Source organism: Balearica regulorum, chromosome 1 (assembly GCF_011004875.1).
Source record: "Balearica regulorum gibbericeps isolate bBalReg1 chromosome 1, bBalReg1.pri, whole genome shotgun sequence".
NCBI classification, from domain to species: domain Eukaryota; kingdom Metazoa; phylum Chordata; class Aves; order Gruiformes; family Gruidae; genus Balearica; species Balearica regulorum.
In genome coordinates, this window is record NC_046184.1 from 194,232,249 (window position 1) to 194,248,008 (window position 15,760).

At 39.4% G+C, this 15,760-nt stretch overlaps 1 protein-coding gene across 1 annotated transcript in view; it reads right to left on the reverse strand.

The window, feature by feature from the left end:
• Positions 1–504: 504 nt before the first annotated feature.
• BRCA2 (BRCA2 DNA repair associated) overlaps positions 505–15,760 on the reverse strand; it is a 40,767-nt gene continuing 25,511 nt past the window's right edge. The window contains exons 17-27 of the mRNA XM_075742044.1: positions 15,177–15,347; positions 14,511–14,862; positions 13,690–13,845; positions 11,423–11,564; positions 6,258–6,379; positions 4,984–5,185; positions 4,583–4,749; positions 4,359–4,494; positions 3,314–3,570; positions 2,455–2,607; positions 505–1,143 (exon numbers count right to left, since the gene is read on the reverse strand). Coding sequence (XP_075598159.1) covers positions 505–1,143; positions 2,455–2,607; positions 3,314–3,570; positions 4,359–4,494; positions 4,583–4,749; positions 4,984–5,185; positions 6,258–6,379; positions 11,423–11,564; positions 13,690–13,845; positions 14,511–14,862; positions 15,177–15,347 — 2,497 coding nt within the window. The remainder of the gene's footprint in view (positions 1,144–2,454; positions 2,608–3,313; positions 3,571–4,358; positions 4,495–4,582; positions 4,750–4,983; positions 5,186–6,257; positions 6,380–11,422; positions 11,565–13,689; positions 13,846–14,510; positions 14,863–15,176; positions 15,348–15,760) is intronic.

The following is a 15,760-nucleotide window of genomic DNA, read 5'->3' on the forward strand; positions in this document are numbered from 1 at the left end:
CTATCATTAATACTTTTGTATGGTGTTTTGCTATGAAGCAAATAACCATAGCTGTTCTCGAAAACTCTTAGTGCTATATGGAAAGTACAAGAACCATGGCAGAATTACAGAGCAATATTTCTGAATTAAAGTGTAACAATAAACTTAAAGAATTGTTTATTTTGCCCTGTGCTGCTTTTGATAGCTGAACAACTATACTAATACTACAGAGGGTAACAAACCTGATTGCTTTAGACTGAAACAAAGATCCTGCTGTAATTTAAGAATATGTCAAAATCAAAGCAATGGCTTATAAAATGTCATCAAACCTTCAGCCACACTGATGCTGTTGTATGATACATGCTTGTGTGAGAAATGTGTAATTACTCAACTCCAAATTATTTTGCAGATGAAATGTCACTTCGTGAGTCTGTTTTTGTAATATAGCTTTATTAAATACAATCAGGATTTAATGTACAAAGTGTAAAAATAATTTGAAATATATACAATACTGTACACGTGCATTTAGCAGCATTTTCGGGGTTTTTGTCTTCGTAGCATTCTGTGGGCTGGTAATGAGTCTCCAGGTTCCTTTCTGTCTTTCTGAAGAGCCTCAGCTACTTCAGAACTGCTTTTTGATGAGATACTTGATTCCCTAGTAGACCTGGAACTATTTTTGGGTAAAAGATCATCAGATAAATTAGTAGCTATTGTACTGCTGTTTTCATTTACACAATCAATCTTCTTTTCTTCTGGTAAATTATTCATGAGTGCTTGTGTATTTATCATTGCAAGTTCTTCATCAGCAACCAGGTCACTCTCAGGAAGGCGGACAGTTTCTCTCAATTTTCTACAGGGGGTGACATGACCAATATTCTGATTTGTTTCTTTTGATGACTTGCTATGCTGTAAACCCAAACTTCGTGGAGGCTGAAATGCTTTTTTTAAAGATGGAGAAATGATTGAACAGATTGGTGTTAGTGGTGGAGGGGCAGGTATGCAACTAAGGAAGTCTATTGCTTTTCTCTTTTTGCTGTTTTTGGGATGGTCTTCATTAATTGTAGCAGATGAACGTGTTTTTGCTGACCCTTGCGCGACAAGTTTCATATTCGGTGTGCTAGTTGACAAAGGACTTGGAGGCTTTATTTCAATTTTAGAAGAGATCTAGTTAAAAAGAGATAAGTTTTATGTTGAATAGAATGTCCTATTTCATTAGCTTCCTCAAGTACTTCCACAAAACAGGGAAAAAAGAAACCTGATACAAAAATGCTATGTCATCACTCATGTGCAATTTAACTTTAGTTTGATATCTTCTGATGGTGACTAATACTATTCTTTCAAGTATTGATGCTTGATAAATCATTGTTTACTTGTACATTACGACAGCACGTTTACATTCTGTTTCTGAGATCTAAGCTAAATATATTGGATTTTTTTTTCTGCCAGATGGTAAGAAATCAAAGCGCTCATAAAAAGGAGTTAAGTCTTCTACTGTATTGGATATGTCCTCAACAGGTTGTTAAATAGGGAAAAACAAGGAAAAAAATTTGAAGAAAAAAGGGATAGAATATAGACCAAAAAAACCTTGAAGATAATGCACACAAGACCGTCAGTACAGAGCAAATTATTCAAACACATGCTTAACTTGACAATACCTTTAATGTCTCATTTTTTTTAACTTGGTTAATATATTGAACAGATAGAAACTAAACCTTCTGAATTAAATATTAGTGCTCTCTCTGCAATGGAAAAGGATGCCTTATAAGCTTAAATTTAGTCCCCAGGAATTGATCTCACATTGGGGAGTTTCCACCTCCCTCACAATTAGTGGCAGGAAAAATTTTTGTTCTGACTGCGCTCAGTACTCCACATCAGGAACAATTTTCTACCAGCAGCCTTCATGGGAAACTTCAGTACTATTTAACTCAATTTTGTCAAGACTGCTATAAAATGTAAACATTTACTAGGCGATACCACTTCCCTTTTAAGTCCTGGAAATAGTGAACAATATTGAAAGAAAAACCAGGAGGTAAATTCTCTTAAGCAAGAGTAGGAACTGCAGAAAACTAGTAGGAACTAGAAAACTACAGATCAACTTTTTTTTCTTCCAGGGACATCCATGTCAGATAATCTTCACAATGGGACCAAGGAAGCAATAAATCATCTCTAGGGAAAGATGATTCATTTTACTCCTTTAAAATTCAGAATATTTAGAGTACGTTGTGAAAACACAGGCCACAAGGGGAGGTTTTCATGTACTGCTTGGAGGAAGAATAGTCTTACAGTTCCTCCTGGGGAATAATCTGAAACCCACACAGAAAGAAAGCCTCTCATCATCTTGCATTATCCTGAAGAGAATCTATGGAGTGGACTGAGAAGTGAGACCATCCACCACAGCTATCAATATAAAACATGCTTATATCCTTACTGTATGTACTGTCAGTATAAACACAGTATTAATTACCAGAAGCTTACCAAGCTTTTATCCTCTGCATAAAGACCTGAGTTGCAGGAAGGAGAGAGATATTCCAAGCCACATCTTTTAGTTAAACTGGGTGGAAGCAACAGATTTCTTTGTAGCAAATTCATCAATTTATTTTCTGCATCAGAGCAAAAGGAGGCCACATTCTGTAAAGGAACACAGATTACAACACAGAATAGTTGTTTTTCAAATTGTTTAAGTATTGTATACTCACAAAGTATTTAGGACTTTGTTTTCTCATCATAATACCACTAGAAGTTTATTTTATATCAAACCAACAACTTAGAAGACTGCCGCACTTTCCGTGGAGGGAATCATAGAATATTGTACTTTCCTTTTATTGTTAATAAGAAAAAAAATCCTTTTGTATTTAAACTTATTTTTGAGTAAGAAGAATGCATGGCCAAGACATGCTATTTAGCACAGCTAGAAAATTGAAATAATAAATAAATGAAATCAACATACTGAATATGTTTAACTGAGCAAGACAGTAAATTTCAACTTTTAAAATGCTAGAGCCAAACTGTCCATGACAGATTCCCTGTTGAGAGGTACAATGTTTTTTGCTAGCCAGAGAAGATTCTGTGACACATCCTAAAGACAGTGTTGGCTGAACTGAATTTAAAAAAAAACAAAAAAACAACAAAAAAAAGACATTCAATAGGTGATACAGAGAATCCTCCAGGAAAAATGCATTAACACCTTACTCCACCTCCCAGAGAATCCCCTCAAATTTAACATTATGTGCATTACTTGTTTTAAAGATCTATTAGTACTAGTGGATTTTTTGATGAAGAATGTAACGAAACAGTAACTAAAATTAATCACTAAACTAACAATCTACAGATTTACCTCTATCATACTTCTCAGTTCATTAACGTTCTCTTGAAGATAGTTTTCCTTTGGACTGGCTGAGAATACAGAAAGATCTCCAGCCAACAGCACAGGAATTCCTGATCTGAATTCAGATTGCCACTTAAGGTTGCTTGCAGAAATGAACGAAGAGCAGACAACTATATCTTCAATAGCTAAGTGTCTAAGATCTGTCCAGATCTTTACTGCCACGAAATTATGCCTTTCATCAGATAAGTATACCATAGTAGTGAAACCTAAAAGCAAAAAAAAAAAAAAAGTCTGAATTAAACCTTAAACCTTTAAGTACAGGGTGATTGCAGAAATTTGTTATCTATAAAAAGTCACACATCTTGAAAAAGAATTGATAGATATAACACGGCAGCCTATGTTCATGGTAACAGATGTTACCATTAGGCTTTGGGGAACCTGGTCTAGTGGAGGGTGTCCCTGCCTGCAGCAGGGGGGTTGGAACTAGATGATCTTTGAGGTCCCTTCCAACCCAAACCATTCTATGATTTTATGTTTGATGCTTCATTCATATTCTGCACTATCTCCTTACTGATTACAGAAAACAACTCAAAGTCTGTGTTCTAGTGCGTAAACCCCGTAATACTCCTATGGTGCTTTTCCTTTTTATTCAGTAGATTATCCACCTGTCCCTACCCATGAGCTCCAGTGCCTGGGTTCTACTCATTCCATGACACTGTACACTAAAGAGGGAGCTCACATACGTGCATGATGCTATTTCTGCAGATGCTGAACACAGATGCAAAAACTTACACCCACCCTTTATGGAAGCAACTGAAGAAAAGCTCCTCTTGAGCTTAGATCCTCCCTTACTAAATTCTTCCTTAGCAAATAAGCTGATGTTTTTTTCTTTAGGAAAACAGAATCATCTGCCAGCATATCACAGTGATGGGCTATATTAGCAGGTTTTCACAGGTCTGAGATGCAGGTACAACACCAAGATAATTTTGACTTTTGAAATAAAAAAATCTAGTGCTTATTCAATGGGAGGATATGAATGTGGTCCACAACATACCTGTTCTGCTGACAGAAACTACAACTCCAACTAAATCAACTTCAGCACATGGTGGCTTAAAAGAAGGATCCGATAAACTGGTGAATTTTATAGCTTTTCTTGGAAAGAAAATCTGTACCAGCATCTCCTGCGATACCTGAAGAAACACAATTTTTTTAAAGTTTTTACTTATATAGACTGTGATACATTTTAATGATACATCGTTATGCAGCTAAAGCACTTACTGACAGTTGTAGATACTGAGTTTTCTTTGTTGCTGTTAATTGTAGGTTAGTTGAGTCCGATCTTCCTTTGGACTGTGATGTTGACAGCTGGTAGATTCTGTACCGATTGCCTTCCTTTAACAGTGAACAAACATCTAGCAGTGGACGCCAGATACTCAGTATCACTCCTAACAATATCAGATTAAGATGTATTAGCTGTGCAATACTAATTTGAAGGCTTTTAAACATTATAAATCAACAACATTCCCTCCCACCGAAAAGCCCTAAGCTGTAAACCAAATAAAACTGGAAATATTAACATGCAAACTAGAATACTGTTGGGAAACTCTTCAAATCTACCTGCTATGTTGGCCAGTTACCACGTTTAGACAGAAGTTATTTGTAATTTTCCAGGTACTAACCTTTATGTTTTTCTTGCTTTCTGTAGTCTACCACACATAATTTCCAAACAGTAGACACATCTCTTCTGGAACAACCATTTTCTTCCTGTTCTGCTGACTCTAAAGCCTTCTTGAATTCTTCCTGTATCTGAGTTTGCTTTTTATCATTCATCAACTGCCTGTGAGCATTCAAAGCTTTTAATTGGTCTTCACTGAGATATCCCTGTAACCAAGAGAAAATATATCCAGTATCTTTTTTATTAATCAAAAAATCCTGTCAAGATTTTTAGATAGCCTCTTTCTTAAGTGTTCATCTGTTGCAAGCAATTTATTGCTCATCTGATGTACTACTAGTGCTTGAAATGAGGTATGTTAACGCAATGGGAGTCAGCAGCCTTGACTGGTACTCAGCTGGTGCTCCGTTGTCTAAGTATTACATTACACACTGTTCTTATGTGATAATTAGTGAGAAGCTTGCTTAAAAATCCATAACCAAGGTGAATATTTAATATAACAGACATGCTTGCCTGTTTCATAAGAAAGAAGAAATATTAAAAAAAAATTCTGTAAGAAGAAAAGAGTTGCCCCTCTCAGCAGGCTGCTATCTCTGAGCTGACACAGTGGTTTACACTAAAATGCATCAGGAGTAGTACCTTTCTGACCAAGCCTTCAAGATCCAGATGCCTTTACATGTAGCACCACAGATACGCATAACATTTTACCAAATAAAGTCACAGATCGCGTGGCTGTACGACAGTCAAGGACCCCGACTTGCAAAAGGCAAGGCATACATTTAGTTTTCAACAATTGGCAGGGACTAATCACCTGCATCTTGTTAATAAAGGTATAAACAAAAATTGTGACTGAACTGGAACAGGGAGTGACAAGTAACAACAATATAATCAAACACTTCAGTGAAGTGCATGCAAGAATAAGTGTGTGAAACTCAAGACTTACGAGATGCATCTAGTTGTCATATAAGCAAGACAGAACAAAGTAATAAAATCACAAGTAACATTAACTTTTAACTGTGCTATATCCTGGATTTTTATATCAAGAGAAAATAACTTACTCTGTTTTGCAGTCCAAGATGTTATTTATCTATTTCAACAAGCCTTCATGAAAATATTTTCAAAAATTTTAATCTTAATTTCCTTAGCAATAAGCATGCTGTAGAAAATTTCAAAAGGTGGCAAAAATAAATAGTAATTTAATAGTTGATTTTAGCAGGAGCTGCTAAATTGTAAATTATTCCACAAACATTTCAAATGTAGCCCAGTAGGATCTACAGTTACCTCCATATAGCTAGGATCAGATGCATTCTGAATTGCTTCATAAAGTTCTGCACCATCTTGCAAATTATGGATTTGCTGTCTTGTAACTACGCGTGATCTTGGTGCTCTTCTGCTAGTTCTCTCTGTTGAAAAAAAGCCATTATGCTGACTACAGCAATACACTTCACAAGTGAAGGAAAAATAATTATGTAAGTAATTGTTAAGCATGGTAGCACTTAAGCCTTGCCAGAATAAAACCACAAAATACTTCTATATGGGAACCGAGATATATATATGTGTGTGTGTACATATATTAGGAAAATTCAAGCAGAAAAAAAATATTCATTTAAATACAACATAGATTAGAATATTATACGAACTTTGGAGAAGCCAGTATCAGTGTCTGCACTTAGGAGAGGGTAGGACAGGCTGCCATGAAACTTCATTGATACTTGACCATATTTTCTATATGCCTCTAACTTCCTCTCATACAGCAGAAGAGCCGTAAAGTCTCAAAGATACCAAGATCTGGGATAACAGGTGACCACAGCCCTGCACATGAAGCCTCCTTAGGACATCAGCTAAAAGCCAAGTTAAGTTCATCACATTAAAATCTTAGCCTCTTCTTAGGTAAGGAATTTTGCTGCTAGCATTTTGATTAATTCCTTCAGCGTAGTAGACCAGCATAGACAGTTTACCAGTCAAACAAAACAACACAATGAGGTGACTGATACGTGGAAGTTCGTATCAGTGAAGTAAAGAATTATAAAGCAATCCCCAATTTCAATTAAGAATTCAGTTGTGGATGGGTTTTTTGGTTTTGTGAGGGTTTTTGGGGGGGTTGTTTTTTTTTTAGGTTATGGTTTTATTTGCGTTTTCCTTGTTATTCATGAGGGACTCCAGGTTCTGAGAAAACGGAGAACATCTCAGTGTTACAGATCACCACGAGAAAGATTTATGGAAAGGGAGAGGCTATCTGGGTTGTAGATATGACCCTGTGAAATTTTAACTGCACAGGCCACCGTTAGTGATGGAATCTTATCTGTTCCTGAAAAAAAAAACCCACCCAAACCAAAACCACCAAACCAACCAAAAATCACCATCAAACCAAAACCAACAAAAACGCCTCCCCAAAAACCAGACAAGAGTATCAAGACAGCTGGAATCCATAATCAGTGTGGCAAGAATCCTAATACCCTTCCTCATTCCAGTTTAGCTGAGACACACCTAAGGGGAAGCAAACACATTTCTGGTGCAGCAGTGAGCTTCATGAAGCTGCAGCAATCAGCAGCCAGTTGCAGCACTTGTAGCAACAGCAGACCTGAAACTGCTGGCAGAGGTGTGCAGTGTCATATCCCATTACAGAATCAGAAAACAGTTGAAGTTGGAAGGGACATCTGGAGGTGATCTTGGCCAACCCTCCCGCTTAAGCAGGGTCACCTACAGCAGGCTGCCCAAGACCATGTCCAGCAAGCTTTTGAATATCTCCAAGAACGGAGATTTCACAACCTCTCTTGGCAACGCTGTTGGTCACCCTCACAGTGAAAAAAGGTTTCCCGATGTCTCCAGGGGAACCTCCTGTGTTTCAGTTTGTGCCCATTGCCTCTGGCCTTGTCGTTGGGCACCACTGAGAAGAGCCTGACTCCATCGTCTTTACAACCTCTCTTCAGGAATTCATGTACATTGATCAGATCCCCTTGAGCCTTGTCTTCTCCAGGCTGAACAGTCCCAGCTCCCTCAGCATTTCCCTCTATGTCAGATGCTCCACTCCCTTAAGCATCTTTATGGCCCTTCGTTGGACACTCTCCAATATGTCCATTTCTCTCTTGTACTGGGGAGCCCAGAATTGGACACAGCATTCCACATGTGACTTTACCAATGCTAAACAGATGGGGAAGGATCACCTCCATAGACCTGCTGGCAACACTCCTCAACTTGTCATCCACCAGGACCCGCACAACCTTTTCTGCCAAGCTGCTTTCCAGCTCGGTGGCCCCCAGCATATACTGGTGAAAGGGGTCATTTGACCCCAGGTGCAAGATTTGCATTTCCCTTTGTTGAACTTCATGAGGTTCTTGCCAGCCCATTTCTCCAGCTTGTCGAGATCCTTCTGGATGGCAACACAACCTTCTAGTGTATTAGTCACTCCTCCTAATTTGGTATGATTGGCGAACCTGCTGAGAGTATGCTCTGTCCTATCATCCAGATCATTAATGAAGGCTGAGGTACGCAATGACTTTTTTGCCTCAGTCTTCACCAGCAAGTGCTCTAGCCACACTGCCCGGGTAACAGAAGGCAAAGGCAGGGACTGGGAGAATGAACAACCGCCCACTATAGGAGAAGATCAGGTTCAAGGCCATCTAAAAAACCTGAAGGTGCACAAGTCGATGCATCTGCAGGTCCTGAGGGAACTGGTGGGTGAAGTTGCTATGCCACTATCCATCATATTTGAGAAGTTGTGGCAGTCCAGTGAAGTTCCCACTGACTGGAAAAGGGGAAACATAACCCCATTTTTAAAAAGGGAAAAAGGAAGATCCGGGGAACTACAGACCGGTTGGTCTCACCTCTGTTCCTGGGAAGATCATGGAGCAGATCCTCCTGGAAAGTATGCTCAGGCACATAGGAAATAAGGACGTGATCGGTGACAGCCAACACGGCTTCACTAAGGGCAAATTGTGCCTAACAAATTTGGTGGCCTTTTATGACAGGGTTACAGTATTGTTGGATGAGGGAAGAGAAGCTGATGCCATCTACCTGGAGTTGTGCAAAGCATTTGACACTGTCCCACACGACATCCTGGTGTCTAAATTGGAGACATTGGACTTGATGGATGGACCACTGGGTGGATAAGGAATTGGCTGGATGGTTGCACTCAAAGAAAGACTTGTGGTCAACGGCTCGATGTCCAAGTGGAGATCAGTGATGAGTGGTGTTCCTCAGGGATCAGTATTGGGACTAGCACTGTTCAACATCTTTGTCAGTGACATGGACAGTGGGATCGAGTGCACCCTCAGCAAATTTGCCAACAACCCCAAGCTGTGTGGTGCGATTGACATGCTGGAGGGAAGGGATGCCACGCAGAGGGACCTTGACAGGCTTGAGAAGTGGGGCTGTGTGAACCACATGAAGTTCAACAAGGCCAACTGCAAGGTCCTGCACATGGATTGCGGCAATTCCAAGCACAACAGGCTGGGCAGAGAATGGGTTGAGAGCAGCCCTGAGGAGAAGGACATGGGGGTGCTGGTGGATGAGAAGCTCAACATGAGCCGGCAGTGTGTGCTTGCAGCCTGGAAAGCCTACTCATCCTGGGTTGCATCAAAAGAGGCGTGACAGGCAGGTCAAGGGAGGTGATTCTCCCCCTCTACTCTGCTCTTGTGAGACCCCACCTGGAGTGGTGTTCAGCTCTGGGGTCCCCAACATAAGAAGGACATGGAGCTCATGGAACAAGTTGAGAGGAGGGCCATGAAGATGATCAGAGGGCTGGAGCACCTCTCCTATGAAGACAGGCTGAAAGAGTTGGGGTTGTTCAGCCTGGAGAAGAGAAGGCTCCAGGGAGACCTTAGAGCAGCCTTCTAGTACCTGAAGGGGCCTACAGGAAAGATGGTCAGGGACTGTTTACAAGGGCATGGAGTGATAGGACAAGGGGTAATGCCTTTAAGCTGAAAAAGGGTAGGTTTAGATTAGATATAAGGAAAAAATTCTTCACTGTGAGGGTGGTGAGGCACTGGAACAGGTTGCCCAGAGAAGTTGTGGATGCCTCCTCCCTGGAAGTGTTCAAGGCCAGGCTGGATGGGGCTTTGGGCAAGCTGGTCTAGTGGAGGGTGTCCCTGCCCATGGCAGGGGGGTTGGAATGAGATGATCTTTAAGGTCACTTCCAACCCAAACCTTTCTATGACTCTATGTTAAAACAGGACTGGACCCAGTGTTGATCCCTGTGGTACACCATGAGTTACTGGCCTCCCACTAGACTTTTTGCCACTGATCACCACCCTCTGGGCCCAACTGTTCAACTAGTTTTCAATCCACCTGTCTGCCCATGCTTCATCAGCTTCTCTATGAGGATCTTAAGAGAGACAGTGTCAAAAGCCTTACTGAAGTCAAGGTAGACACTATCCACTGCTCTCCCCTCATTTACCCAAGCCAGTATTTCATCACAGAAGACTGTCAGATTAGTCAAACATGATTGCCCCTTCGTGAATCCCTGCTGACTACTCCCAACCACCTTCTTTTCCTTCATGTGCCTGGAAATGGTTTCCAGGATTAGTTGTTCCATCACCTTTTCAGGGATCAAGGTAAGGCCAACTAGTCTGTAGTTAGTTCTCTGGGTCCTCCTTTCTGTCCTTGTTGAAGACAGGAGACACATTTGCTTTCCTCCAGTCTTCAGCCACCTCTACCAATCACCATGATCATTCAAAGAGGATCAAGAGCCACTTCACAAAGACATCAGTCATCTCCTCCATCATTTGTGGGTGCATCCCATCACCAACCATGGTCTTATGTATGTCCAGCTTGCATTAAGTATTCTCTAACGATCCTCTTCCACCAAGTGTATGTCTTCCTTGCTCCCGACTTTCCCCTGGTCTCCAGGATCTGCAATTACTGAAAGTTGGTATTGCTAGTTAAGGCTGAGGTGAAAAAGGTACTCAATAACTCAGCCTTCTCCATGTCATGTGTCACCAGGGTCTCTGTCCCATTTAGTGGCTCCACTCACCTCAGTATTTCCCCAGTCCTGCAATGTTTGTGAGGAAAGATGCCCAGTGCTTGGCATTCAGGTCTATTGAGATACAACCTAAGCAGCCTCCACTTCTGGGTGAAATATCACAGTGTCAGGTCTTTGAAGAGAATGGAATTAGCAATTCCAAAATTTTGTAGCACTTCCCCAAGCATTATCTCAATGGTAATTGTTTAGTAGCCTGGCTAACAACATGTTCAGGAAGAGTTTCCAAGATAGCTGCAAAGCCAAGCAATAAGTACATAACTGTTTTGTTCTGAAAGCTCTTGAGACATAGGAAGTCTCAAAGAAACCTAAAACAATGCAACACAAAAACCAACACCAAACAACTCAACATCCTATCTCTGCTTCTCTATCACCAGATAAGTTTTTGCCAGTTTCTTTAAACCCTTCTGTAAATGCCAAGAAAGTTTTTGTGTTCTTATTACACGTTCTGAAACAATAAAAGCTTTACCTTCGTGTTTTTCATATTCTGCTTGGATTTTTGCAAACAGAGCTTCCAGTTTCTTTTGTTGATCCTCTGCATGCCTTGCAGCTTCCCTTTCTTCAGCTCGACTGTTGCGAAACACATATGACCCAGCTGTCTTTTCCATCCACTGAAATAAAAAGATTCAAATAAAACACAGATTTCTTTCATTTTTAACCTCACCTAGCTTCCTTCTAACACTCACTGCTAAGCAAAAATGCTATAAAAAATGAACAGGCGGTAGATCATAAGTTCTTTCAGTATAATGGATGAAAGGCAAAAAACCCCACAGCATTGGCTAGTAAATCTTCAGTTTAAAAATACACAGACAGAATGGAGCAGTAGTCAAGGCTGTATAATTTAACAGCTGCAGAAACCATAACTTGTAGTAATAGGTATTAAGGATGTAATTTAGAAGATAGCTGGATCCCACTAGTAGATACATTAAGATACAAACCATCAAACTCAATGTAAAAATACATCAGAACTGCTTTCTACACAATCTGGTTTTCCACATCAACTGTACTGTCTGTTTTAACATGCTAGATTAGATGCTGTAAAAGAACTATAATGTTGTTCTGCAGATGGTCTTAAACCATTTCTGCCTGAAATGGTTCCATAGAACTACAGCCTTGTCCACTACCGTGCCTGATGCCTGAAGTGCCTGTTTTGAAGAGACAGGTGAGCCAGAGAGGTCACAGCTGCTGAAAGTGGTCCCTTCCCTTCCTCTTTGCTGCACAGTCCCATCTTCTCTCTAGCACGTATCTGACCTCACCAGATCACATCAGTTTGTTAATTCAATAGACAGCAGTTTGTTGGAGGTGTTGTTGGTTGTTTTTTTTTAAATTATTATTATTATTAGTTACTTACTCCTGATTTAGTGAATTAAATTAGCGAAGCAACAGGATCAGATGAGCTCCAGGTTTAGCACATAAAAGCAGCAAGAGAGTATAGCGAGAGCAGGATGAGGAAGGGTTGAAGGGCCGATCCTTACGAAGCAGTGAACTGTTGAAACAGGCTCTGCCTGCCTCATTAACTGCATGCCATGCATTTCCGGCACTATTCAGTTTGACATCTTTGATTAGGGTTACTGTGATTCCTACACTCCTTGACTCCTGAGGTAAAAAGGCAACAGACAGCCCAAGTCTTCCTATTATTTTGGTAAGTTTGAGCAAGAGTCTGTTTTAAAAGCAGCAACAACAACAACAAAAAATCCACATCAGCACATCAGTCTCTTGATATAGTGAGATACAAAGCACCACTTTTCCCCCGAGCCTGGAAGCCATTTACTGTGATGCGGTTACAGATTACAGTCCACCTTCTGGGACCTAAATAAAGGTTAGTTCTATCAAGCAGTGCACATAGTAAGTGCAGCAATTTCCTCCATTAAAGTAATGATCTAAATATCAAAGTAATGATCCAAACAAAATATTGCTGCTATTACCTTTGCAGAATTAATTCTATGTCAACAAACAGTTATACAACACTTTAGAAAGAAAGTAATGGAAAAAAACCCTCTATATGTACATGCCAAGTGTAACATGCTCTGCAAAAAGTTACCAAAATCTGAAAGCTGTGTACTGGTTAAACTGTTAATATTAAGAGGGTTGATTACTAAGAAAAATATTGTTTCTTTCTGTAGTTGGTATTGTTATAGAAGCAAGTAGTTACAGTGAAGTCTGACCATACTTAAAATGTCTGGATATCAAGTGGTATTTAAAAGATCTTCGTTCTATTTTACATCATAATCACATTGCATTTTCAGTAATATTTTTAAATAATACATCTTACACAATATAGCCAGCTACATGTAAGAGAAAGTAATCTTACTGATGATTATAAATATTTAACTTCTTTGCAGATATATGTACGTTAATCATAGAAAAAAACTGGTTTCACTTCTACTTGGAGTTGAAACTGTCTATGTTTTTTTTCTCCTTTAAAACAAGTGCTATGCTTTTTAGATTACAGAACTGAAATTAAATTATTTCTTGCTTTCTGAAGCTGAAAGCAAAGCCAACCAGAAGATACTAAGCACAAACGCAAATTCTTCTCACTGCAGGATACTCCAGTTCTGAAATATTAAATGCACGCATACTGCAAGAACTCGCCTGTTCATTTTACACATAATGGTACCTTTTGTTAAATTTTTTAGCTGTCTATATTACGTCTGATTTGAGGAACGATATAGTAATTAACTAATATAATTCAGATCTCATAGAACCCGTTAGATTCATAAAATACTTATACCATACCTGAATAGGATAAGTTCTTTGAATAACTACATCAATACACCCCACTGCACCACCCTCACTGTAAAGCGATGACAAAGGCAAAGGAAAAGGTCTGGGATCCCGATGAAATCCTAGTTTTGCATGCCATCGTGCACATCGAGTGCTGTTCGCTGAAATCTGAATAAGTTAAATGTTGAATGATAAACTGTCACTGGTAGGTCAAAAAGATATCCAACTTATTACATCTAGAGGAAACACTATTTTCACACTGACCTCACTAAGAATACCTCATTTTTGCACCTGAACATATTATACTATCATTTCAACTTGTTTTTTCACATTGAAGAATGTATTTTAAACAGGAATTAAAAATTTGATGAGTTAAAATTCTCTAGAAAATGAGTGTCTGAGACAAGCCATTGCTTTATACCAGAGGAGCAAAATTTTTATGCTGAAACTTCACCCAGCACTTTAATCATCCTCAAACAAGTCAAGACCCTGCCCCCCAAGCCCACCCTCTCATGACCTAGTTTTTTTCCCTGCCATTCTTCCTCCAGCTTCCATACTGTCCATGATGGATAAATACTTTATGTAACTTCGTGCTTAACCAAATTAAGGAGTTGGAACTGTCAAAACACGCAGCAAAACTTATAAACTTCTCTTCCAATCCTATTGAATAGTGTCAGCTGCCTTGTGTCATGTCTTACAGATTTTGTTACTAAACTTCAACAAAACTTCATCTGTTTATAAAGCCCTGACAAAACTTTTTCTGTTTACAAAATGTGGCTCAACTAAATAGCATCTATCAAATCCAATCAAGCTGAACTAATATTTTGGTTTACCTTTAACATAAGGGAATCTGGGGCTTCCAGTGGCGTACATCCATTTTGAGAGCCAACAAGTTCTGCTCCATGCACTATGATCTTCTGACCAACAGTCAGCCTTCTTCTACGTAAGAAAGCTTTGAGAGGTGGATCCAGAAGAGCTCTAATCCCATACCAGCCATCAGTAACTTCAATTATTGCTGCTGCTTTTTTACTTTCCACATTCTTATTGCTACTGCTAGGAGATACAATGGCATTTAGCGATATGATTTTAGAAATACACAGTACAAGTGTTTTACCTGCCGCATCATCTCTTTCTGTTATTTTTTTGATTGCTGATCGTTTACTTTTATCAACTTCCAAATCATATCTACAAAAAAGAATTCATTATTCTTTGTTAAAGCAAACAAAATCCATCACGTTATTTTTTGCTTAAAAAAATTTGCAGCAAACTATTGCTTAATCAATCTACATGATTAAGTACCACTGTAGCAAAGCAAATGTTATCTAATTTTTTGCAAATAACATGCACAATATTTTTAATACTGATATGCATAAATTCAACAACATGAGCATTCTGGTAAATAGTAAATGCAAGGTAGAGGTGCTTATTTTGCAATATTATGAACTAGAAAGCACACAGTATCACAAATTACAATTCCAAATACATTGCTAAACACGTACCTATATTTCAACTGCAACAGCACTGTTTCTGGTGTCAAACATCTGTTAGCAAATTCATGTGGAAAAGATACTTCCATGGCTGCCAATTTCCATACAATCCACCTGTAGTGATTGTAAACCCAGGCCTCTGTTATCAGCTTGGGATCCACACCAGGAGTGTCACAGAGGGCTCTGCAGATAAATTGTTAATAAATTAACCTGAAATCCACTGTAAGGTTTTACTTCCCTATTTTTCCCTAGCACTGCATTCAGTTTATGTACATAGACAACATTAACAAAGGAATATTTATTACAATGCAAACAGGGAGGTTACATTCCATAACCTGATCTGGTGGTTGTCTGAATACTGAAGTTTTGTCCTCATATGCTTTGGCAGCATGCATGTGCATACCTGTACACATTGTTGAAACGGAGACTTTTGACCCTAGCAGTAGCTCCAGCAGCACGCTTGGTCTGCTTCACGCAGTGATGTAGATAGCATAGAGGGACAGAGGTGTGCTCGTTCCCTTTCAGCCCTGGAATTTCCCCTGCTTGCACAATGAGTTCATTACAATCCATCCCCTTCTACTTCGCAGTTTCTAGAG